Source organism: Microcebus murinus, chromosome 8, assembly GCF_040939455.1.
Source record: "Microcebus murinus isolate Inina chromosome 8, M.murinus_Inina_mat1.0, whole genome shotgun sequence".
NCBI lineage: Eukaryota > Metazoa > Chordata > Mammalia > Primates > Cheirogaleidae > Microcebus > Microcebus murinus.
The window spans coordinates 49,087,733-49,113,597 of NC_134111.1; the positions used below are offsets into that span (position 1 = coordinate 49,087,733).

The following is a 25,865-nucleotide window of genomic DNA, read 5'->3' on the forward strand; positions in this document are numbered from 1 at the left end:
GCTCTTAGAAGGGCCTCTTTAGTTGATATTTTGGTCAGTGTGATGACTGCATGTCGTGACATCTTCCTGTTTGCATTGAATCTCCCAGGGGTCCTCTGAGCTTCTTGAACTTGTATATCGAGATTTTTGAGCAAGGCCTGGGAAATTTTCCTCTATTATATCTTCAAATAGCTTGTCCAACCCTTGGGTGTTGTCTTCTTCCCCTTCTGGTAACCCTATGACCCTCACATTAGATTTCTTCACATAATCCCACATCTCTTGTAGGCTTTGCTCTTTTCTCTTGTTTCTCTGCTCTATCTCTGTGATGGTTTTATTTAGTTGGAGGGTGTTATCTTCAAGCTCTGAGATTCTTTCTTCTGTTTGATCTACCATGTTATTGAGACTTTCCACTGTATTTTATAGCTCCCTGAATTGATTCTTCATTTCCAGGAGTTCGGTTAAACTTTTCTTCATTGTGTCCATTTCTTTTTCCAGATCCTGGAGGCTTTTTGTGGTTTCTTTGTGTTGGTTATTGAGTTGTTGTTGCAGCTCGGTGAGTGTTCTTATGATCCACATACGGAATTCCTCTTCTGTCATTTTGGTTGCCTGATTTGGGTTGGTGTCCATTTCTAGGGGGCTGGTGCTCCTCTTTGGGGGTGTGTTTTCCGTTTGGTTCTTCATATTTCCTGAGTTCTTTCACTGATTTCTTCCCATGTCGATCCATTGTTGTTTCTTTCCTTTAGGTTTTTGTTTGGATATTCACAGTTTCTGAGCCGTTAGGTGGTGTCTGTGGGTGAGATTCAACCACTCCCTGTATAATGAGTCAGTGGGTGCCGTGATAAGGCTGTGCAGGATGCCGTCCCTGTCAGTAGGCGCTTGCTTGGAGGAACAGGCTATGCTGTTGTTTTTGTGTCCTGTTATCAGCTCTTGTTCTGGGTGGAGCTGGGTTGGGTAAGCCTGCCCTCAGGCACCACCAATGCAATTAGCAGGGGTCAAAGTTCTGTTCTCTGCTTCCAGGAAAAGCTGTCAGGGCGGGGCTGGAATGGTCCCGCTCAGCCAGAAAGTCTGCTTGTGGGGGTGGGGCTGTCTGAGACCCGCAGTCTGGAGCAGGCCTCGCTTCTTTCCACCCTCCCCAACTCCGCAGCTACTCCTGGGCCTCTGCCAGCAGTCCAGACCACACGTCACCAGGCCTCCCCGGATTGTGATGCCGGCGGAGAGGTTCCCTGCACAGAAACGCTGCCTGGGCTGGGTGCACAGCCTCCCTTTGGTGGGAGGGTTTCCCTCTAGGACGCTGATCTGCCCCTGGAGGCACACACACCTCAGCAAGCTGTTCACAAATATCCCTTCTGTGCCCGGGGCAATGCTAGACCTCGGTGCACAGGATCTGGTCTGCAGGTCCGATCTCTGGGTCCCAGAGTTCAAACTGTATCCCCACCAGGGAGAGGAGTTCCAGTCCCAATTCACCCACAGGGAGCCCAAGCTGTGTCTGTGTCTCTCAGCCTCTGAGTCAGCACCGTTCTCCTGGGAACACGGTGCCAGCAGCACCTGGGAGGGCTGGTGGGTAGGGAGCTCACAGTCTGAGTTCCCCTTAGTCAGCTGTAGGGTCCCAAAAGGGAAGGTCCCGTTCCCTGGAGGTGCCTCTGGCTGGTGGCTGTACTGTCTCTCTGGGCAGCCGCAGGTAGGGTCGGCGGAGGGGAGAAAGAGGCAATATGGCGTCTGCCGTGCGGCTCGGGTCTGTGCACACGGAGGTGCACAGGGATTTGGGAGTCTGGTGCCGTGTCTGCTACAGGCTCACCGCTAGCTGGCGGCGGCCGTCTCTGGGCTGGTGTCTGCAGGTCTCTCCACCCGCTTGGGAGCCCACCCACAGTCCCAAATGGAGGGGAGGGGAAAGGTGTTTTATCCACCTACCCTTGCCGCTGGTCTCCGGACTGCTCTGGTGGTCTCAGCTTCCAGTTCTGCTCTGAAGCCTCCTCCCGTGGAGTCTCCCAGGGTCTCAGGTACCCCTCTTTCCGGCCCTCATCTGCTGTATGCTCGCCTTCTTGCTTCTTTTTTCTAATTTCTGCTAGAATCTGTCTTTTCTGCAGAGACACTCTTTCTGGCGGTGTTTCTCGTCCGCCATCTTTGCCTTTTTGTTTTTTAAGACAGGGTCTCACTCTGTCACCCCAGATAGAGTGCAGTGGCATCATCATAGCTCACTGCAACCTCAAACTCCTGGGCTCAAGGGATCCTGCTGCCTCAGCCTCCCAAGTAGCTGGGACTACAGGCACACTCCACCATACCTGACTAATTGTTTTTTAATCTATGTAGTGTAGTGTATGTTTGATTGATATAACCTTCAGTTCACAGTAAAGATAAAGCTCACATAGTTAAAGGTATTCAGGTGGCATCTCTGTCCATATTTGACTCTCAGTAAAGTAGTGTCACTTCTAGATGGTCTGCTATTGTTTTTCTCATTCTAGGTACAGGATTATGTGCTTTAGTCATATAAAAGTTTCTCTTTCATCACCTCTGCTATCAAAGGCTATATTGAAATGGAAATAATGATTTAGAAGAAACATTCAACATTACTGACTTTGGTGTAGTAACAGTACTCTATCCTCAGTTTTCAGTAACATTTTCCTTGTTACAAGGAATCCATTGAATGTAGTGATAAGTCCATGGCCACAGAGGCCTTTGTCTTAGACTCTTGAGAGCCACCATCTTTGAGCCTGGAACTTTTCTCTCATTCTCTCTCTATCTCCCTTTTTTCTCCACCTCCAACAAATTTTATTTCACTTTATTTATGGAATATGGTGGGAGCATCAGTCATCTTCCACTCCTTCCAGTTCCACTCTTGGATGGAGGTGGGAGGGGCCCTGATCCTGGGTGTGAAAAAGCAGAGGCAGAGGTGATCTTCACAAAAGTCCTGACACATGGTGACTAAGAGGCCATCTGGCATTTCTCAGGACAGAAATAAACATCTCACTAGCATATGGCTTGTAATTATTAGGCTAAAAGAGTTTATTTCCTTTCCATCCCTGAGTTATGATTTAGAACACCTTCTTCCATTGCTTTGTTCTTCATCATAGTTGGGGAGTAAAGAGAAGAACACATCCTGCCAAGACTATATGAAGCTACTCCGACCGTGTTTGTATCTACCAACATGGAAGTATCCACTTCCATAGGCATAATTAGTTGGCAGACAGGAAGAGGCTAAGGGATTAAGGAGTTACTGTTGGATAAAATATGTATTTGTCAATATTGTTCATAGGACTTGCAGCTCAAAGAAGTTGGCAGACTCAGTGATGGGATATTAAAGAGCATTCACACAGTAATGATTTTCACCATGATGCAGGCATAGAGATTAAACTATAGTGAAAGCAGCAACACTTTAGGAATTTATTTCATGAGAACAATTCCTCTAGTATCTGAACCAGTTTGGTTTTAAAGCTCCTTTCCCACTCACTGTGGATGGGCCAAAAACATTCCAAAAAAAGCCCTCATCCTCTACCTCATCTATGCCTACTATTGTCTTAGGGGAACTCCCAGCCTCCACCTCTGGCTGTGTCTCACCCACTCTTCAAATCCTGTTCTTACTGTCTGCCCATTTCCTTCGACTTGATGTCTCAGACTTGCCCTCATTTCCATTTTACTTGAACCATGGATTCAGATACCAGTTGCCCCTTTTTCTGATCCCTGAAACCTAAGACAAACCCTATTGTCTATATCCTCCCCCTTGACTACCATGCCAAACCCAAACTCCAAGAACCAATCCAAACCAGAGCTTCCACTATAAGCTCCAACCTCTAAACTCCATTTGTTTGAGAAGGCAGGCTTGGCAGCCAACATACTTAGAGCATCATAAAAACAAGTAGGAAATCTAGCAAAAGGCAGTATAGACTTTGCTGGAATTTGAAAATGTCTTCTGAGCCCTTAAAACTATAATACTTTACCACATTCTCTTGATTTAATAGAATGTCTTTTGCTGTTTTTCTATTCATTTATCTGTCTCTCCATTCTTCTAAGCTTTGGAATACTCAATCCAAGTACCTTTTAGTTGAAAATCTGTAATTTTCACATTAAACAAGGAACTCTTCAGCAAAAATTAATAATAGCTGCTATTCTCAAGTGAGGCACTAGGTGGAGCTTGTGAATTTGAAGGAAATTTTAAGTCTGTAGTTACTAGTGAAAAGTCATTTAACTCAAGAATATTGAAAAATTAAATATTTTTTAATATAAGCCAAATTTCTTTTCTTTTCTTTTTTCACGTTGTTGCCCAGGCTAGAGTGAGTGCCGTGGTGTCAGCTTTGCTCACAGCAACTTCAAACTCCTGGGCCCAAGAGATCCTCCTGCCTCAGCCTCCTGAGTAGCTGGGACCCCAGGCATGCGCCACCATGCCTGGCTAATTTTTTCTATATATATTTTTAGTTGGCCAATTAATTTCTTTCTATTGATAGTAGATACGGGGTCTCGCTGTTTCTCGGGCTGGTTTCGAACTCCTGACCTTGAACAATCCGCTCCATTTGGCCTCCTAGAGTGCTAGGATTAAGACGTGAGCCACTGCGCCCAGCCAGCCAAATTTATTTTCATTAATTTAAACTAAAAATAAGGAAACATAAGACAATATAATGCTTTTTATAAGTATATATAAAGTCTAGAATAATTTTTTAAAAAGAGATAAAAATTGAAGTAAATCATATTTTTTCTCTTCAACAGACCCTCTAAACTCATAGCCAAAGGAAGAAAATGAAGCAGGAAGCAGTTTCAGAAGAATAGTAGCTGGGGAAGGCCAAGACAGGGCTGCAGGATTTTTTATTTTTCTGGTTGGGAAAATTAAATGTTTTTTTGAGACAGAGTCTTGCTCTGTCGCCCTAGCTAGAGTGCAGTGCCATCATCGTAGTTCACAGCAATCTCAAATTCCTGCGCTCAAGCAATCCTCCTGCCTCAGCCTTCTGAGTAGCTGGGACTACAGGTGCTTTCCACCACTCTCAGCTAACTTTTTTATTTTTTGTAGAAACAGGGACTCTTGCTCTTGCTCAGACTGGTCTTGAACTCCTGACCTCAAGCCATCCTCCTGCCTCACCTCCCAGAGTGCTAGGCTTGAAGTGATCTATCAGAGTGCAAATACTTTGCATCTATAAAACATCAATTTCTAGATTGCCTACTTCAATTTTGGGAGCAAATAATTCTAAAGAATTTGATTGCTCGTAAGCAGGGGAAGAGGTCACACATTGCTAATAACAGCAGGTAAAATCTTTTAAAAGTTGTTTTCTGTTAATAAAATATTTGGGGAATTTTTTTATGAGAATCAAGCTTAGATTTACAGACAGCATCTGCATGATTCTTAGAAGTTAAATCTGTGAAATAGAAAGATAGATTGGCATAGCACATAGACAATATGCTGCAGGCTCAGAAGATAGAATTCTGATACTAGTGATGATGTATTGTGTATATTCACACTGAAAATCACAGCTTTCTACTAGAGTGTATCTATTTGTGAGAGTGTGAGGTCTTATCAGTGCTTCCATTTTTAGTTGACTATAAAAATGTCATCCAACATGAAGCTTGACCTCCCTGTATGTACCTCAGGCTGCTTTTAAGTCCAGGTCAGGAGTTATGGGAAGAAAAAAAGCCCTGGAAAACTCACCATTGGTTCAGTGGTATTTTAAATTCTGTTATAAATTTGGTTTTATTAAATAAAATTAAGCTTCTTCTATTTCGGACCTTTATATGAATTAGCAGCAAAACTTGTGCTAGCATTGGAGATGACTACACAGCATGCTTCAGATATCCCTTTTTCAAATCTATCATTGATTGGGATTGGAAATTAAGATTTAATTTAATAGGCTAGAAAGAGAAAAAAGTTACAATTTTGTTTTATTTGCCCATTTCTATTTTGTAATACATTCAAAACTCAGTACGTAGAGCTAATATGTTTATTTCTTCCTCTTTAACTACTTTTATGAAATGCATGTAGCAAGAGGCAGGGTGTACATCAAGATTCTATGACTTCTACATGATACTACATGGTACTTACAGCAAAACTTTCAGTCAAAGCCAGCTTCTGGGACCTGGCTAGGTAGGATAGTACCAGTGGGTGATATCCTTGTAAGCTGTGGTGATGGCGGGCATAAAAAGTGAGAGGGGTTCAAGCACAGTGGCTCACACCTGTAATCCTAGCACTTTGGGAGGCTGAGGTGGGAGGATCGCTTGAGGCCAGGAGTTCAAGACCAGCCTGAGCAACATAGAAAGACCCCATCTCTACAAAAAATAGAAAAATCAGCCAGAAATAAAAAAAATCGTGGGGTGAACCTATAGTCCCAGCTACTAGGGAGGCTGAGGTAGGAGGATTGCTTGAGCCTAGGAGTTTGAGGCTGCAGTGAGCTATGATGACACCACTATACTCTAGCCTGGGCAACAGAGCAAGACTCTGCCTCAAAAAAAAAAGTTACAGGGAAGAGCCAAGCAGTGATGCTTCTCTGCTGGTGAATTTATAGTACATAGGAGGACATTTTACATGTGATGTTTGTTTAGTTAATTGTCTTCTGAGTAATGTGTGGAGTTATGGAAATTGTTGATTCCAAATTTTAACAAGGATGTAACAATAGTACATGGTATATTTTTTTCAATATTCTTGAATTTTTGCATCCATTACTGTATGTGCTTTCACAGCCACCTGTGAGATACATAGATCAGTCATGAGTCATTCTTTTTATAGATGAAAACACTGAGATACTGAATGTTAAAGGATTTGCTCTAATTTCCCTCAGGTACCTCAGCTGGACTTGGTCTTCCTATCCTTATCTCTGAAGTCTCTGAACATGTCATGTGATAAGATTGTGAATGAGCCACCCTCATTGCCTACTTTCTGCTACATTATTTGCTGTCTTAATGGTAATACTCTCTTGATAAATTTCTAGGCATGAGAGGATGCATACCAGAAGACCCTATCGTGTGGAGGATGCTGAAAAATACTGCCTTGAAGATGATTTGGTCAATCTAGAGGTTCTGGATGAGGTACTAAATACTTAGTAGGCCATTCTCATTGATGGCATTTGTTTCATGTGAATGGTCTGACCTTTCTCTTGTAGGCCGTGTTCTCCTAAGGTCATTTGGCAATTTAATTGTTTGTATAGCTGTGGGGTGAAGCTCAGGGAGCATTCAGTTGCTGTAACTATGTTCCTGTGTATGATCATTTATAGTTCCTAGAATGATGAAGAGAAAAAGATTTAGATTTTTCCAATAAAGCCTTTTACATCATAGGCCTAAAAGATAGATTTTATCAGCTAAAATCATTTTCTGTTTAATAAAAATTACAATTAACCCTTAAGTTAATATTTTTTTTCATAAAGAGATGCATCATTTAGGGAAATAGTGGAATTAATATAGCTTGAATTCTAAATTTAAAAACTGTGATAATCCCATTTAAAATATACATGTTTAATAGAGCTGTTAATTGCACTGGATCTGTTTATACTGAGTACAACTCTGGGGATTTTTAGTTTCAATGCCTGAATCACTAAAGTATAATATGAAAGTTTTCAGTTGTATTATATATTCCTACCACCTAGATTTTACATGTAATGCTTTGAGAAATGAACTTACCATTTTGTCAGTGCTTTATCAATAGGAATGATCTATTATATAAAATTCTAAATACAACATTTTGATTGGTTGAGACAATTTTTTCATAATAATAAAAACTGTGTTGAATACTTCAAAGCCTTTTAGCAAGTCCGTAGTAGGCCTAATTCCTTAGTATATTCCTATTTTCTCTTCTTTCAGGGTAAATATTGGCATCACTTTAATGATTTAGGATCATTATGGTAACTATATGATTTAAATAGACTAATTTCATCTTTTAGAGAAAGATATTCTTGTAGGGATAAATTTATTGTCACTTTTAGAATCTCTCTTTTGATTGGAAATAACGCTTACTCTCAATACTATTTATCCTCTTCTTAGGATACAATTATCCATCAGTTGCAGAAACGTTACGCAGATTTGTTGATTTACACATATGTTGGAGACATCTTAATTGCCTTAAACCCCTTCCAGAATCTAAGCATATACTCTCCACAGGTAAGGGATGTTTTAAGAGCACATTGCTCCTTAATTAAAGGAAATTAAAACTCATAAAGGCAAATGAAAAGAAGGAAAAAGTAAGAATAAAATTATGCTACCCTATAGGCGTATACCCCAAACTGCAGATAATGCAACACAAATGGAATTCTTACACTTTGGGGGTAACTTTTTAAAGCAATCTGTAATAATAGCTATTATTTATTAAGTGCTTATTGCATGCCAGGCCCTGGGTCACTTCACTTACTTCTCACAACCCCGTGGCACAAGTATTATTGTTAAGCCTAGTTGGCAGATGAGGAGACTTACCATAGGCTGAACTTCCTTGTACAAGCCCACGAAGCCAGTCAATTCAGAAGCAGGATTTGAACTAAGGCCTGCAGACTCTAGTGCCTGTGCTTATACAGAATTCCTGATGCAGCAAGTCCCCTAATAAGGGACAAAGTCTTGGGTAACAAGTAATGAAGCACCAGATGGTCCAGTAGAGCATTAGAGGTTTCTTTTAAATTAATTTTTTTTCTTCAGTTTTCCAGACTTTATCATGGAGTGAAACGTGCCTCAAATCCCCCCCACATATTTGCATCAGCAGATGCTGCTTACCAGTGCATGGTCACTTTCAGCAAAGACCAGGTAAGAACTCACCTTTCTTTCCTTCCAGTAATACAGTAAGACATGTCCTAGCTTCCTCTTCAGCTTGTAAGTCTTTCTGAAACCTTTCCATTCTGGTTGCTGATACTGACCCAAAGAAATAGAAAATGAAATAGTAGTTCAGTAGAACTGGAATGCTGATAAAGCCATAGTAGCAAGAAAATGTGAAAATCCTTTTCAAGAAAAATGAAACATGCACATAAAGAGCACTCATTTTCTCTGATAAAATGTAATAAAGATATTTCTAATATGAATATAATGAGAACATAGTGCAAACATAACCTGATTACATGGCAATGATTGTAATAAAAACAGGACATAGAATGGCATACGTGAAATTCTTTCCTTAATAGGAAAGAATTTTCATGATCTGGTCCTTTTTGTATGAAATATTACACAGATTGACAGTGATCATACACCACACCATTTAGCTGCTGAGAAATTGTGATGGATTGGGCAAAGACCAAATAAACTTTAAACTCAATGCCAGTTAAACACAAATTTTCCTCATACTTTTACCTTTCTAGACTTCTTTTTTTTTTTTTTTTTGAGACAGTGTCTGACTCTGTTGCCTGGGCTAGAGTGCCGAGGCGTCAGCCTACGTCACAGCAACTTCAGATTCCTGGGCCCAAGCGATCCTTCTGCCTCAGCCTCCTGAGTAGCTGGGACCCCAGGCATGCGCCACCATGTCCGGCTAATTTTTTCTATATATTTTTAGTTGGCCAATTAATTTGTTTCTAATTTTAGTAGAGACGGGGTCTGGCTCTTGCTCAGGCTGGTTTCGAACTCCTGACCTCAAGCAATCCGCCCGCCTCGGCCTCCCAGAGTGCTTACCTTTCTAGACTTCTAATTCACAGTGGTGACATATCCAACCTTTGACCCCTCCTTTGCTTTCAATAGATGGGCATATTTTCCTGTGTTTCTTTATTCTGTTTGAAATAGAAGTAGTCTAATCTGGCAAGCAAATTTTATGAACGAATTACTGTGCACATTTCCTGTGACTTGTAAGGTCCCAGTTTTGGGATTTGTTTGTGGAATAGATGAGATTATAACAGTGCAAGTTACAAAATGGAATACATGGATTCACTGTAGGTTAGAAACTTGGCTTCTCCAAATTCTTACCTTTCCCGGAGACTTATGAAATGTCCATAGATTTCATAGAGAAGAAGTAAAGGAAAGAAATATACGTGGTTTTCAAGTTAAAAAGTTGCCACACTGTGTTGTCTTTTTTCTAACACCACTTCTGACATCAAATGTGTCTTTTTCAACACCAAACAATTCTCTGACACAAACTGGGTGTCCAACAATTCAGTTCAATTCTGACACTAACTATCTGGAGTTAGTACAGACTTCACAGATTAGGGATCAGTCCTACAAAACTCTTCCCACTTTAGAGGCCAGTTGCAAATGGTTTACTCAGGCTTCCCAGACTTTCACCCAGCCAAATACAAATTCAGGGATTCCCACAACATCCCTCAGGTTTGATAATTCACTAGAATGACTCATAGAACTCAGGAAAACAGTTTATTTATATTTACTGGTTTATTAAAAGGGTACAACTCAGGAAAAGCCAAATGGAAGAGATGCATAGGGCTATCTACATGGAGTGAGGGGACATCACACACAGCTTTCATGCCTTTTCTGGGCACTCCAGGACCTCAACATGTTTGCCAACTGGGAAGTTCTCTGAATCTTTTTGTTTAAGAATTTTTATAACTCAATCTCTAAGCCCCCTCCCCTTTCTGAAGTAGGGAGGTGGGGTTGAATGTTCCCACCCTCTAATCACATATTTGGTCTTTCTAGTGACCAGCCCCCACCTGAAGCTATCTAGAGGCCCTACCTTGAACTCTCTTGTTAGCAATAAACTGAGGCATGGTTGAAAGGAACTCCTTGTAACAAAAGATGCTCCTATCATTCCTATCACTCAGGAAATTCCAAGGATTTTAGGAGCTTTATGCCAGGAACCAGGGACATAATTTTATTATGCCACACCTACTAATTTCCTTTGTACATAGAGTTCCTAGAAATGAATGATAAAAAGATCAACAATACAATAAAAAATAAGAAAAGGATATGGACAGGTCACAAGAAAGAAAAGCTTCTTAAGCATATGGAAAGAGGCTCAACTTCACTCATAATTTTAAAAATACAGATTAAAACTGTACTGAGATACCATGTTTTACCTATCAGATTGGCAAAAGTCCACCATACTCTGTTGGTGAGGCTGTAGGAGAGCAGGCACTCTCCTATATTGGTATAGTCCTTAGGAGAACAATTTAATAGTATCTATCAAATTTATGAATGTATTTACCTTTTGATCCAACATCACCATTTCTAGGAATGTATTCTGCAAACCTGCATATAAATATAATGGCTTATATATAAGGTTATTCATTGCAATAACAACATTTAAAAACTCAAGTACCCATCAATATGGAACTGGTTAAATTGTAATACATCTTTATGATGGAATAAGTAGCAGTATAAAAGGTTAAAGAAGCTCTCCTTGTACTGAAATGGGAAGATTCCTGAGATATATTTCTCAGTGAAAAATTAAGGTGTGCATTAGTATATGTTATATGAAAACCATAACTAAACACACAAGTTGTTTCTGTGCTATGAATTCTCCATCTGACACTCCATTTTCTGTGTCAGTGCATTGTCATCAGTGGAGAAAGTGGATCTGGGAAGACAGAAAGTGCCCACCTGATTGTTCAGCATTTGACTTTCTTGGGAAAGGTATTGACTAACCTGCTTTATGTATCAAGTTCCTACAGAGTAACTGCATCTTTTGCAAATGATGAACATACTGGTTTTTTTTCTATATTAGGGGTTACATAAAAACATTCCATCTTTGTTATGTTTGCCTCCTGATAGTGAGGCCTCTTACGATGTCAGCATGCTCTCCTTCTTTCATGTGGAGAGGAGAATAATGCCAGCATGAAGTTACTAGTTTATTGGCAATTAATTTTCATGTTTTCAATGTAATAGAAACATTTAGCCATTAAGTAGTAAAAGTGGGTAAGCACTAGGAACAGGATCAGGGAGAGCCACTACAGTGATTAAAGGGATGGAAAAGAGAAATCTTTGAGCAGAAGATGAGGGAAATGAAAATTTTTAGCTTAGTGAAGTGGACATTGAAGGAATGACTTCAAAAGTAGTCTAGTAGTTACTTATACTCAGAATTAGTGTATTAGGTGACTAAGAAAGAATTTATGGAATTGTCTTATAGGTAAGGTTTATTGAATATTATAATAGATGACTGAGAAAAGTTATGGGATCTGTTTAAAATTCTGTCTAAACTGTTTAGGCACTTCATCTGTCAAGGATTTTAACATGGAGTTAAACAAGGATTCAACATGGAGTGTTGAATTTAAAAACTACTGTTCTAATCTAGCCTAATTTGATTCATATGCACATGGACAGGTGATCATCTGAGAAAACGATGCTGGTGGTTGATGCTAATTCCCCCTAAATGGAGCTCTTCATAAAAGGAAAATGTGAAATTTGGTGGGCAAGGGAGGGGTGCCTGGCAGCTTTGCTGGAGTAATGTTTCCAGAGGTTCCTCTTGACTGTTCTCTGTTTGGCACAGGCCAATAATCAGACCTTGAGAGAGAAAATTCTACAAGTCAACTCCCTGGTGGAAGCCTTTGGGAATGCATGCACTGCCATCAATGACAACTCAAGCCGTTTTGGAAAATATCTGGAAATGATGTTTACACCAACTGGAGTTGTGATGGGAGCAAGAATCTCTGAATATCTCCTTGAAAAATCCAGAGTTATAAAGCAGGCAGCGTAGGTGTACTACTTTATCACTCTATTTTTGTTCTGCAATATAAACTGGGAGGCTTTGGGAATTCTAAAGGTTCCATTTTTCACCCTTGTCCTTAGCGTTTTTCAGATTCCCCAAGAGCAAAGGATTGTTTAAGCAAAGGATCAGTGGTAGTCTTTGACCTAAAAGATGTTAAGGTGTTAAGGGGCAGAGTACGAAGGGCCAGGGCAGGTGTGCTTTTGGGATAGGTATGCCTATTTCTCCTGAGTTGGTTGTGTCAGGTAGAATTTAGCAGCATTGCAGACACTTTTAAAAATCATTAGGCCAGTTAAAATTGAATTTGTCTATTTAAAAAAGCGCTGAGAATATTTCACATGCTACTTTTCTTCCTAGATTGAGAGAAAAGAGAGAGAAAACCCCAGTTATTCTATTTTTAAGGAAAGCAGTGTGGTAATAGTAATCAATAGCATGGACTTTGCTGTTGGTTCAAATGCTGGCTCTGTTACTTACCTTGGGCATTTCACTAACTTTCTCTGTGCCTTATCTGTGAAATGGAGATGCAGCTAGTATGGACCTCGTGGGTTTGTTGTGAGGATTAATGAGTTCATTTGTATAAAATTACCTAAAAAATGCCAGGTATGGTGCATGCTATCAGAATGTTAACCACTCTTCCTATTATCATTAGAATAATAATTACTATTACTGCCAGACATCAGAGTTACTTAGGAGCATGGCTCCATACATACATATCAATACATTATCGAATGCCTGCTGTATGCCAGTGCTTTGCTCTTTGCTGAGGTTACAAGAGAAAACAAAATAAAAAAGATTTATTTTCATGGAGCTTCGAGTTTGTGGTATATGGGAGAGGAATGGGGGAGGATCATAGGCATTAAACAAGTAAAATCAAATGTGGAACAATTGTGATAAGTACCAGGAAGCAATGTAGGTGCTACAAAGGTGAAACAGGAGAAGGGAAGGGCAAGTAACCTAGTCCAGGAAGAAAGAGGGCTCCCTGTGTAGGAGACATTTAATCTGACATCTGAGGATCACTAGGAGTTAGGCAAAAAGGTGGGGACAGGGCAGGGAGGGAGAGAGTGGCAAAGATCAGATGGCAGATGATGCAGGCCTTTGGAACCAGGCTGAGGATTTTGAACCTTTTTCTAAGGGCAGTAGAAAGCCGCTGAATGTTTTCAAGCAGGGAGGTCACCAAACCCAACTTGCATTTTGAAATGATCGCCCTAGCTTCAATGGGCGAGTGAATTGGAGGAGATGTGAGAGGAATTGTGTTGATACCATTAGGAGGCTGTTGCCAAATCCACGTGAGAGAGAATGTTGGCCTGGGCTGAGGTGGTAGCAGTGGAGATGGAGAGAAGTGGAGCAGTCTGAGAGACACTGTGTGAGTGGAATCCACAGGACTTGTTCTAAGTTGAGAACTCAGATGTCTTCCTCTGTCAGGCATTTGCCATTTCCTCACACAGTAGGGACTGGTGTGAACATCAAACAAATGAACAAAAAGATAGAGTGAGAATCATTTAAGCTTCCCTGGGGCTTCTTGATTAATTTTTATGAGGTCCTCCAATTCTTTCTCCCAAAATTAGGATGATTTTTAATTTTAGGGAGGTACCCCTGACAGAATGCAAAGAATAGCACTCTGTGTTAAATGTAAAATGGTCTTTTACAAAGATGTGAGGCTGATTCCACTCACAGCCATGTCACTTGTGATATGTTGATAATTAACATAAATATCCTTATCCATTGCTTTCCTCATATGCAGTATGGGCATAATAATGCCAATCTCACAAGGCTGTTATGAGAATTAAATGAGCTGAAGATAAGATGGGCCTGTGCAAGTCCTATTCATCTAACCTTTGTGTTTCAGCGCACTTCCAGGCATACTATAGAGTCCCCCTTAGGGCTGGGTGTGGTCATATGACCAGTTCTGGCAAACGGGCAGGTAATGACAACCCTCCAGAGTCTGGCAAAGTGTAAGGTGGTGGCTGTCCCATCAGTGACTACAGTGAGCACAGCCCCACTGCTGACTCCTCCCCCCTACCCTCGGGACACATACTCTGAGCAAGAAGTGAGTCTTTATTGAGTTAAGCCCGAAGATCTTGTGACATTTGTTATGCAACAAAACCAAGCCAATCCTGATAGATAAAGAGATGAAAATCAAATTGAATTTATGCTAGGGATGTTGGCAGGAAAAGCATGGAAGAATTGAGAACTAAAGGTATCTGCAGAGAAGTTATAGGAAGGTCAGGCCAAGATGTGTCAGCCAAAGCTTGCACATTTAACGGAGGTTGAAGAACAAGTGATATTCATCCCAGGCATACTGGTTCCCATCTTAGTGAATGATGCCAGCATCACTAGGTGCTCAAGTTAGAAACCTGGGAGCCAGACTCCAAGTCTCTCTCCCTCACCATCCTTATCTAGTATATTTGAACGTTCTTTTGGTTGTTTCTCCAAAATATATATAAGCTCACTCTTGTTCTCCAGCACCACTGCCATTACCCTATCCAAGCTGCTATACTTTCTCAGCTAGACCTCTTAATTGATCTCTGTGTAACCATATTGACTTCTTACAATCTAGTCTTCATCCTGCAGCTGGAGAGTACATTTTCTAACACAAGTCTATTCATGTCACATACTTATATTGCAATCCAGCTCCAGTTCAAAATTTCAAAGAATTCCAATTGCTTAATCAAAAAACAATCCTAATTATAGCCTAACAAGACCTTGTGTGGGCTGGCCCTGCCTACCTGTCCACCCCCTTCTCACAAGCATTGTTTGGTCCACCTACCATACGTGGGTATTGTGCTCAGAGCTTTGTGTCTGAGCTGCTCCCTCTGTTTGGAATGCTTTTCTTCCTTCTCTTTGTAGCTCCTTTCAGCTCTTTCTCATGCTTCAGGGTTTTACTTAAGTGTTATTTTGTTTTAGAGAGTCCTTCCCCTGACTTGACACAAGTAACCCACCCTTACTGTCCAACATGATTCTTTATCTCAATCCCTTGATTGTTTTTTTCAAAGCCCTCAAATTTTCATGTTGTTTCAACTAAAAGCATCACTAGAAGGGATGTTCCAAGAGGACATGAAACCTCTTAGTCCTATGTCCCTGGCCCCTGGCTTAGTGCCTGCCATGACTGGCATGCAATATATTTATTAGTTGAATAGTCAGCTTTTAATTATCTATATGTATCCCATAATATCATATTGTATTCATCAAACATACACAATAAAATTTATTTAAAATAATAAAAATGAATAAAAAAATGAAAATAAATTTATTAGTTGAGTGAACAGATAAATGAGAAATGACATCTAGAATGCAGGGCAGGGATAAAAATGTACCAGAAGAGCTTTGACAAAATAAACAACCAAAGGAAGATGAAGATGCCCAGGAGAGGCTGAAGAAAAAGTTGGAAGCCATGTCACAGGTGGGGTTGAGGGGGAGCAGGAAGACAAAATTTCTTTCCACAGAGCTAGATTGGCAAAAGAGAGATTTGCCAAAATTCAAGGGTATCAATGAAAGAGACTGTCCTCAGGAAAGAAAGGGATCCTGGAGCAGTGCTTTTCCAACTCTCTGTGCTGAAGGACCAGTTTTTTTTTGTTTGTTTTTTTTTTTTGTTTTTTAATACCCAGTATATTGTGAACTAATACCTTTGTAAAATACAATGAAAATTATTCATCAGAAAAATTATCATGCTCTTAGATGTCATTGCAATATCATTTTCCATAAAATGTCTAGGCATGTATTTTCTGGTTCCTTCTATGGTTATATGCTGGTATCAGTCCACAGACCATGCTTAGAGTAGCACCTATCTAAAAGGACTCTGGCCATGGTGGCTTAAAAGAGGTAGATGGCAGGAGACAGAAGGACTCATAAATGACATTTTGAATGGTATTTGAAAGAATACTGTTTGGAGAGAGTGGAGACCTCATTTCTGGGACCATTTCTGTTCCCTAATCTACTGTATGACTGGCAAGCTACTTCCTGTCTGGGGCACCAGTAAAGTAGGGGGTTTGTCTGATCTTTCTAAGCTGAACCTCACTGTCTCTGAAGCAACAGGGGCTATAAAAAGAAGGCATGTGGCAGAGATACGTAGGCATTTTGGCAGAAATAGAAAACTTTCAACATGTGTAAAATGTCCTAGTCTCTAAAACCTCCCTCGGCTTATAGTAAAGTTATGTGTGTTTAATAATACAGCCTTTTGGCAATTACCATACTAATCCCATTACTATTACTATTCTGTAATTAGGAGGTAGCTTATTTAATTGCCTGAAAATGTAAACTTGCTATGGTATAAGATTTTGCACAGAAAGAAAATGGTGAATTACTTGGGATGGGGAAGCACAGAATAGGTTATTAATAAATTCCCTTTTTTTTCAGGGGAGAGAAAAATTTTCACATATTTTACTACATTTATGCTGGTCTTTATCATCAAAAGAAACTTTCTGAGTTTAGGCTTCCTGAGGAAAAGCCTCCTAGGTAAGTGTCAGGGGTTTTGATTATTCATTTTTAGTAAATATACAATTAGCAATTGACAAACTTGGAAGTAAATGGAGCTATTTTCCTAACTGGAAGCTCACAGTCTATTTAACTGAAATACCCAGAACAAGGTGGCAGGAACTGCATCTCACCATTTGCATATTCTAGAAAGTTCAAAAACTCAACTGTAGCCATTTTATTCAGCCCTCTGTATCATATTCAACTGCAGTATTAGACTACAAAGGAAATGCCCTTGCAAAGACGAAGCTCAAGTGGCACCTGCCCTGGCATTTGAGGTGCCATTTTCCAAGTCAGTGCTCATTCTGCTTGTTCATGCTTCATTTCATTTAGGTACATAGCTGATGAAACTGGGAGGGTGATGCATGACATAACTTCCAAGGAGTCTTACAGAAGACAATTTGAAGCTATTCAACACTGCTTCAGAATTATAGGGTTCACTGACAAGGTAAGTGATCATCAAGAGAAAAAGAAACTCAAGTGTTAATATTCTTAGATGAATGTGAGTGAAGATATGAATGTTCTAACTTGGGGCAGGATGCTTGCTTTTCAGATACCAGGGTGGTCTTGCTCCTCCAAGTGTGTTCCAAAGACCAAAAACATTGTCATCATCTGAGAGCTTGTTAGAAAAGTAGACTTTCAGGTCCATCTAAGAATGACTGAATCAGAATATACATTTTAGCAAGATGTTCAGGTGAGCATCAAAATAGATGAAGCACTGTTGTAAGGACCATGTGCCAATAAATTGTTATCATTGTCTTCAATTCACTATGCCTGTAATAACAAATATCAAAGCAACACTGCATTTTCCTGAGTTGAGGATTGTTCCAACCATTAAAATGAATTGTGAATAGGAGTACAGGAATATGTAGGTTAAACTTAAACCACAGAAATATATTTATGCTGGTAGCTTCTTGGGCACCAAGACAAATTAATTATAACTCTTTCAACTTTCTTGCAGTTACTTCCTTCTCCATGGTACACAGTTGCACATTATTAACTGTAGCTCTAAGTACTGTACTACTCTTATCATCCTAGATACAGGCTGTCTCTATTAAATATATGCTAGGGGTGACAGACAATATTTATACCCGTTGGCTCAAATATTATTCTGTGATACATTATGTCATAGTTTCTGGGCTTCATGCCATCAATTTTGCAAAATATATAGATTCTTTTGCTTTTCCAACAAAGGGGGTGAATGATTAGGAGGTAGGTGAGAGTATTAAATCTTAAGGGATTAGATTACAAGACACTCCAGTTACCCTGGGACAGCCACTCCAGATAAAGGATTGCTTCTGTAATCCAATGAGTTTGGCTAGCCCTTCCCTCCCCTGCATGGTTGATTTTAGTCATAATAACACCTTTTTCCCCCCTAGCCAGCTGTTAATTTTCTCTGTCGGCCTCCCACAGACTTTAAGCTGACAGACAGTAGAAAATCCCAAAGGTCAGATAAAAATAAAAATATATTTCCCTTGGCTCCTTAGAGGAGAGCAATTAAACAGGTTCCAGCATTGTTAAAGGACCTTTATGCTTATTAACTTATAGAACTGGCTTTTATCAAAGAAGAGTCAAAGCATGGTAGAGACGGCAATAGAGCAATTTAAAATCACCTGGGTCATGCCAGGGTATTTGGAAGCATACTTCCTTAAAAGGGTACAGGAACCATAGAGAAGTCAGGGTTAATAATAATTATTAATAGGATTAATATTTTGCTTTTGGTGAATACAAAGATGGTTACAGAATACTATGAAGAGATTGGTCCTAGTTCTAAAAGAAAGTATATAATGGTTATGTTCTAATAATAGAAATGTACTGCTAATAATAATAAAACAGCTGCTGTTTTAGGATAAACAACATTAAAAACTGTTAAAATCTATTTTATGCTAACAGCATTAAAAGCAATATTAAAAACAGAAGAAATTAAGTATGTTCAGTAAATGTCCTTGAAGTAAGCCATGGCTAACCTCTGTGGGAAAAAGGAACAATGGAAATGAATGAACGATTGTATGAATGAATATGAAAAGAAAGAAATGTAAAAGATGGTGAACATTCTTAATTTGTGCCTGGGCTGGAATGTTCTGAATAACCAGAATGTAACAGTGTGTGTGTGTGTGTGTGTGTGTGTCTGTCTGTCTGTCTGTCTGTCTGTCTTCACCATATCCATATTATTATAATTCATACTGGAAGTAAAGCAATTTATGTCAGTTAGCAACCTTGGAAATGGAGGAAAGAGGCTGGATCTTCTTTCTCTGACAATGAATTCTGTGGTTCTATCTCTACAGACAACCTGTTTCGCTTACTTTATGCTGTTCAGCTTACTTTATGTTTATAAACTCAAAGTACTGTGAATAAATTCAGAAAGATGCGGTAAATGCAGTCAAGCAGCAGAGGCCAAATGGCTGATGTAACAGAACTTCCTTTTAGGTTTTTCTGGCAGATATCTCTAGATAGAGCTTAAATGAACTGGTCAATTTGTTAAAATTACAGTTCTTGTCTTTTCTTATAATGTCACTAGTTCCCTGCAGGAATTCCTTCAGTTTTTCCCAAACCCTAACAGCAAAATTATGAGTAGCAAACCTTAGTGTGGACTCAGGCAGATGAATTTTAATTCTGGGACACCAGCCAAAAGTATCTGAAAGAACACTTGACCCTGAGTTTATTGTAAAGAAACTTCCCTGGTGGAGGAGTTTTCTCCTGATCATGATGGTTCCTTACACAGGGGTTTGGGGGATTATACCTGAAATCCTATTGTGAAGATTGTATTTTTCAACTCTTATTTCAGAAGCCAAACCATACTATTTTTGTTTATACTTGTCTTGCTGGTAGGAATTATCATAACATGTTAGATAGATTGAGGTTTAGATGTGTTTATATTTGATGCTAGTTGAAAACTTTTTGGGCAGATGATCTATATGATGGTCAAGATTGAACATATATTGCAGATCTCTGGATGCAGAGGTTAGGGAGAAGCCTTTAAGATCAAGGCAAAATTTCTACCCTCTCTTCAAAATAGATTATGAATTGAGAGAGTACTGCTGAAGAGAGATTGAAGGGGTTATGTGTTAAAATAAAACTTGGGAGTCTTGAGGATTTCCAATGTCTTGATGGCAGACAATGTGATACCATTGAGGTTTTTTTTTGTTTTGTTTTTTTTTGAGACAGAGTCTCATTCTATCGCCCAGGCTAGAATGCTGTGGTGTCAGCCTCCCTCACAGCAACCTCAAACTCCTGGGCTTAAGCAATCCTTCTGCCTCCACCTCCCGAGTAGCTGGGACTACAGGCATGAGCCACAATGCCCAGCTAATTTTTTCTGTGTATTCTTTTAGTTGTCCAATTAATTTCTTTCCATTTTTAGTAGAGACCGGGTCTCGGTCTTGCTCAGGCTGGTTTCGGACTCCTGACCTTGAGTGATCCACCCACCTCAGCCTCCCAGAGTGCCAGGATTACAGGAACGAGCTGGGCAAATATTGTGAGCTTTTGCAAAGGAGACTGAATAAAAGCATTGGTGTATAGCTCATAGGGAGAAGGCTCTTCAGCTTATTCTATTACAATGCTTACAGCAGAACTGGTGAAAAACTAAGGAGACTTACCAAAAAAAGACAGTAAAGACAGACTGGGAGGGGAAGTAAATTCCTGGGGAGAAGCCAGAGAAACAATGATCTACCATGCCGATCAGCCAGGCAAGGGTGATTTCCTGAAATCAGCATCAGGATAGCAGAGAAAACCAAGGTTCTTCTCAACTTGCAACTTAACCTCAACTCTATGTAGGGAATACCTGTGTCAGTGAAGGAAATGTCTTCTGAGAAAAAGAGAGATGCAGCTAAGACCATATATCCTACAGTGGGGCTTTTTTTTTTTTTTTTTTTTTTAAGACAGAGTCTCACTCTGTTACCTGAGCTAGAGTGCCATGGTGTCAGCCTAGCTCACAGCAATGTCAAACTCCTGGGCACAAGTGATCCTCCTGCCTCAGCCTCCTGGGTAGCTGGGACTATAGGCACGCACCACCATGCCTGGCTAATTTTTTCTATTTTTAGTTGTTTGGCTAATTTCTTTCTATGTATAGTAGAGACGAGGTCTCACTTTTGCTCAGGCTGATCTTGAACTCCTGAGCTAAAACAATCCTCCCACCTTGGCCTCCCAGAGTGCTGGGATTACAGGCGTGAGCCACCACGCCCAGCCTTTCAGTGGGGCTGTGATGGAGAAATGCTTTCTCTTTTCCGCTTTTGCTGGTTGAGTGAAACTGAATTTATACTCATCAACAATAAATTGAGAAACCCAGTTGGAGGACTTGTTAGTTTTCTTGAGTGAGGGCATTCCATTTTATCATACAGGAAGTTGGAAACTGGTAGAAAGAAAAGGAGGTAGCTGCATAGCAAGATTCTGTAGGAAAGGCAGAGATGCCAGGAAAGGCTGCATAGCAGGAGATGAGGCAAGAGAAAATGGACAAGGTGAAGCAGGCAAAAAAGCCTTCCCAGGCTGTCTGTGAGGAGAAAAGGAGAGAAGTTTGATCAAGAAGTTTTAGGGAGGGAGGAGTAATCCCACAGATGGACATACAACTGATTGAATTCTACTGTGACTGTATATGGGTGATGTTTTGACCTGAACACAGAGGTGGATCTCAAGGCTGTGGTCTTTGACAGCCATTTTCTTTGATGATGATCATCTCGGGGGTGAAATGCCTGAAGGCTTTATGTTGGGAGTTTCTGTGGCTTGTACTGTAATACATGGTGTGTGTGTGTGAGAGTTTTAATTAGAGGAAATACATTTTTTTTCTAAGAGTACTGAGAGTTTTAGATAACCCCTTGAGATAACTGGACATACAAATAGCAGATATAGAGCTAATTGCAAAAGAGTCTCTGTTTTACCCTCCGGGACCTGCCTCCGTGAGAAATCACTCTATGTATTCAGCAAAACTCACACTGTATTGATCAAGATAATTTGGTGCTGTCATGTTAAATCCAAGCAAGACCCAGAAAACCCATGTAATAGGTGTTTTCCTCAGCCACTCTTAAGTTCTATGGTTAAACAGTGATTCTCGAAGTGAAAAACATGACATCTTGCCTTTGATTTAGAAGCTAGAAGAACAACATTTATCTCTAGTAGAAGCCTGATTTAAAATCTTCATTTGTCTCTGTAGCATTATCAGGTATCCAGCAGATGTCACTATTACAGTCTGTGTTCCTTTTTGGTTTTTTTTTTTTTTGACTTTACTGAGTAATGTTTATAGGAAGGCTCAATTTGTGGGGCAATGCTTTATCAGTCGTCTAATGACAGTTCCTATTAGTTTCCTGCTATGTATAGTACTAACTTAAATTACCCGCCTGAGTGTTTTTTGTAGAAGTAATTTTTATCTATAAGCATAAAATGTAGAAATTTCATGGCTATGTATTTTATTGTTTCACATACAGAAAATGTAATTTTTTAAATAAATAAGTCTACTTTTTTTAAACCACTAATGGTATTCAACTTTCAATACAAAAACAGGAATTAGATAATCTGAACTTTTTAAATTCATATTTCTGACACCAAATATGTGGGGCTTTCTTTTACACACCAACAAACACCAGCTGGGTGTCCTACTGTTCAATTCAATACTGACACTACCTACCTGGCATTAGCATGAGATACCACAAGTTAAGGGTTCAGTCCCACAAGACTGCCCAGACTTCAGACACCAATCACAAGTCCCACACCTCCTGTACTTCTGACTGGCTATAAATTGGGAGTTCCTCCAACTCGACCCTCAGGTTTGCTAAAATGGCTCACAGAACTCAAGAAAACACTTTACTTACTGTTACTGGCTTATTATAAAGGATAAAACTCAGTAATAGCCAAATGGAAAAATGCATAAGGCAAGGTATGTGGGAAGGAGTGCAGAGCTTCCATGCCCTGTGAGCACACCCCGCTCCCAGCACCTTCAAAATGTTCCCCAACCTGAAAGCTCTCTGATTCCCTTTGTTTAGGGATTTTTAGGGAGGTTCCATTACATTCTTTTCTTTTCTTTCTTTCTTTTTTTTTTTTTTAGACAGAGTCTCACTTTGTTGCCCAGGCTAGAGTGAGTGCCGTGGAGTCAGCCTAGCTTACAGCAACCTCAAACTCCTGGGCTCAAGCAATCCTACTGCTTCAGCCTCTAGAGTAGCTAGGACTACAGGCATGTGCCACTATGCCCAGCTAATTTTTTCTATATATATTAGTTGGCCAAATAATTTCTTTCTATTTATAGTAGAGACGGGGTCTCGCTCTTGCTCAGGCTGGTTTTGAACTCCTGACCTCGAACAATCCGCCCGCCTTGGCCTCCCAGAGTGCTAGGATTACAGGCGTGAGCTATTACATTTTAATGATTGATTAATCCTTAGCCATTGGTCATTAACTTAATTTCTGCCCTTCTTTCCTCCCCAGAGGTTGGGGAAAGGGGGATCTGAAAGTTCTAACGCTATAATCACATGATTGGTTCCTCTGGCAACAGCTCTCCATCCTAAAGCTATCTAGAGGCCCATCAAGAGTCACCTGATTAACATAAACTCAGGGATGGTTGAATGGGGCTTGTTGCAAATAACAAAAGACTCCTAACACCCCTATCACTCAATTACAAGGGTTTTAGAAGCTGTTGTACCAGGAACTGGGGACAAAGACTGAATACAATGTTTTGGTCTACATGGGGGTTTGGTTCCGGGATACCCCCTTCCCACCATATAATAAAATCTGAGCATACTCAAATCCCACAGTTGGCCCTGTGGAACCCACATATATGAAAAGTCAGCCCTCCATATATGAAAGTTTCGTATCCCGTGAATGCTGTATTTTTGATCTTCATTTGGTTCTGTAAGTGGATCTGTGCAGTTCAAACTCATGTTGTTCAAGGGTCATCTGTATATATTTTTTGTCAAATAACAATATAATTTCACAGATAATTATCACAGATAATTTCTAGTGAGTCTTTCAAAATATTTCCTGACTTCGCAACTATATATCCCATAATTCAACTTCAAAATGTTCTAGCAAGCCATCAATGAATGCCCTCCCAACAATTCCATGAAAACTATATTCAAAAGAGGTTAAAGTCAAAAGAGGTCTCTTGCTTTAGACAAAAGATTGAATTTGGAAGCAGGTATTAGTTAAGGTAAAAGTCTAAAAGTGGTTTAAAGAGCAAAGAGCATTAATTCTCTCTTACATAATCATTCTAAGTTAAGAGGTTCAGGTTGCAGAACAACTCCATGCCATGTGATTGTTGGTGTAAAGCATCGTTGTCAACAGCATGGTTGAGGCTGGGTTGCTGGGAGTTCCACACAGCAATGAGAAAGAAAGCGTGGAGGAGGCATTCTCACTCCTGTAAGGCCTGGGCCCAGAAGTGGCCCACATCATTCTGTTGGCTTCATTGTTAAGATTGAGTTACATGGCCAACCCTAACTACAAAGGAGGTTGGGAAATTTGTCTAACCTTGTGCCCAAGAAAAGGGGGAGAATGGACTTAGGTAAACCACTAGCAGTTTCCACCACAGGATCAATTCATCGGTTTGACTGGCAATGACTTTCATACATGGCTCTTGATGTCCTTTTCAGGAGGTGTACTCGGTGTACAGAATTTTGGCTGGGATTTTGAATATTGGGAACATTGAGTTTGCAGCCATTTCCTCTCAACATCAAACGGATAAAAGTGAGGTGCCCAATGCTGAAGCTTTGGAAAATGGTAATTATTTGATGCTACTTTAATAGTTTTTCAAGACTCTGTAAAATATAGTGCAGCTCTTGCTGATCCTTTTACAGCTCTGGATGTTTTCCACTAGTCAGTATTTCCCCAAGGATGTCCTGTGGAACATCAGTTCCTTCCATAAGCTACAAATAGATGTTCTGCAGAAAAGAATTCCATGGCAGGTAAATTTGGGCAGTGGGTCTTAACCTTGGCTGCTTTTGAAAATCATCTACAAATTTTGAATAAAATACAGGAGGTTTGACCCCATTCTGAATTCACTAACTCAGTATCTGCAGGAGAGAAAGCAGGCATCTTTTTGTTTTTAAGGTTCTACTACAGGCAATTATGGTGACACAAGGAATGAAAATCCTCAGTTATAAAAAACAAACAAACTGATTTAAAGAAAATAAAATCTTTTTGTGTTAAACTACAGCACATTTTAGAGCCTTTAATATACTAAAGTATTTTGTGAGTCTCTAAGGGGAGCATATAGTCTGCAGCTATTCCTACAACTTATTTGACAAAAACCCATTTCCCCCCTCTCTTTTTTTTTCATCAATGAAGAGCCTTCAGAACTGTGTCAGTCTGGATGCTTGTTGGGGTTAGGGACCTAGCATTTTTATCTTTGATTCTGAAGTCCTAGGATAGAGCCTTGTACATAGTAAATGTTGAATAAATGCTAACAGACTGACTGAATGAATGAAGGTCTGACCACATTACCTAGTGTCATCCTACTCCTTGTTCCAGCTGCCTCCGTTCTCTGTATTAGCCCTGAAGAACTCCAAGAGGCCCTCACTTCCTACTGTGTGGTCACCCGGGGTGAGACCATCGTCCGTGCCAACACCGTTGACAGGGCTGCTGACGTCCGAGACGCCATGTCCAAAGCCCTGTATGCGAGGCTCTTCAGCTGGATTGTGAATCGCATTGATACGCTGCTGCAGCCAGACAAAAACATATGGCAAGTTCCCCGGGGAGCAGAGGCCTGGAGAGAGCTGTCACTGCCCTCAGTGTCTCTTAGATTTTGCAAGCAGAAACTTTTAGTCCTCTCTGGGGGTTTTCTTTAGCAAAGCTTTGTAGCCTTCTCCTTTAAAAGACACAGAGAGATCCAGGAGAACTGAAGTGTTTATACCTGAGAGGTGAATGATTGATGGAGCCATTAAAGTGTAGAGTTTAAGAGTATAGGCTTGTCAGGAGTGGGACAAACTGG

General features: G+C 40.2%; 1 protein-coding gene across 1 annotated transcript in view; it reads left to right on the top strand.

Moving 5' to 3' along the window:
* Positions 1 to 6,888: 6,888 nt before the first annotated feature.
* The window catches only part of MYO3B (myosin IIIB), a 183,150-nt gene continuing 164,173 nt past the window's right edge, over positions 6,889 to 25,865 (top strand). Inside the window, exons 1-9 of the mRNA XM_076005394.1 lie at positions 6,889 to 6,975; positions 7,924 to 8,040; positions 8,566 to 8,670; positions 11,344 to 11,427; positions 12,281 to 12,483; positions 16,850 to 16,948; positions 17,300 to 17,414; positions 24,529 to 24,655; positions 25,406 to 25,611. Coding sequence (XP_075861509.1) covers positions 6,889 to 6,975; positions 7,924 to 8,040; positions 8,566 to 8,670; positions 11,344 to 11,427; positions 12,281 to 12,483; positions 16,850 to 16,948; positions 17,300 to 17,414; positions 24,529 to 24,655; positions 25,406 to 25,611 — 1,143 coding nt within the window. The remainder of the gene's footprint in view (positions 6,976 to 7,923; positions 8,041 to 8,565; positions 8,671 to 11,343; positions 11,428 to 12,280; positions 12,484 to 16,849; positions 16,949 to 17,299; positions 17,415 to 24,528; positions 24,656 to 25,405; positions 25,612 to 25,865) is intronic.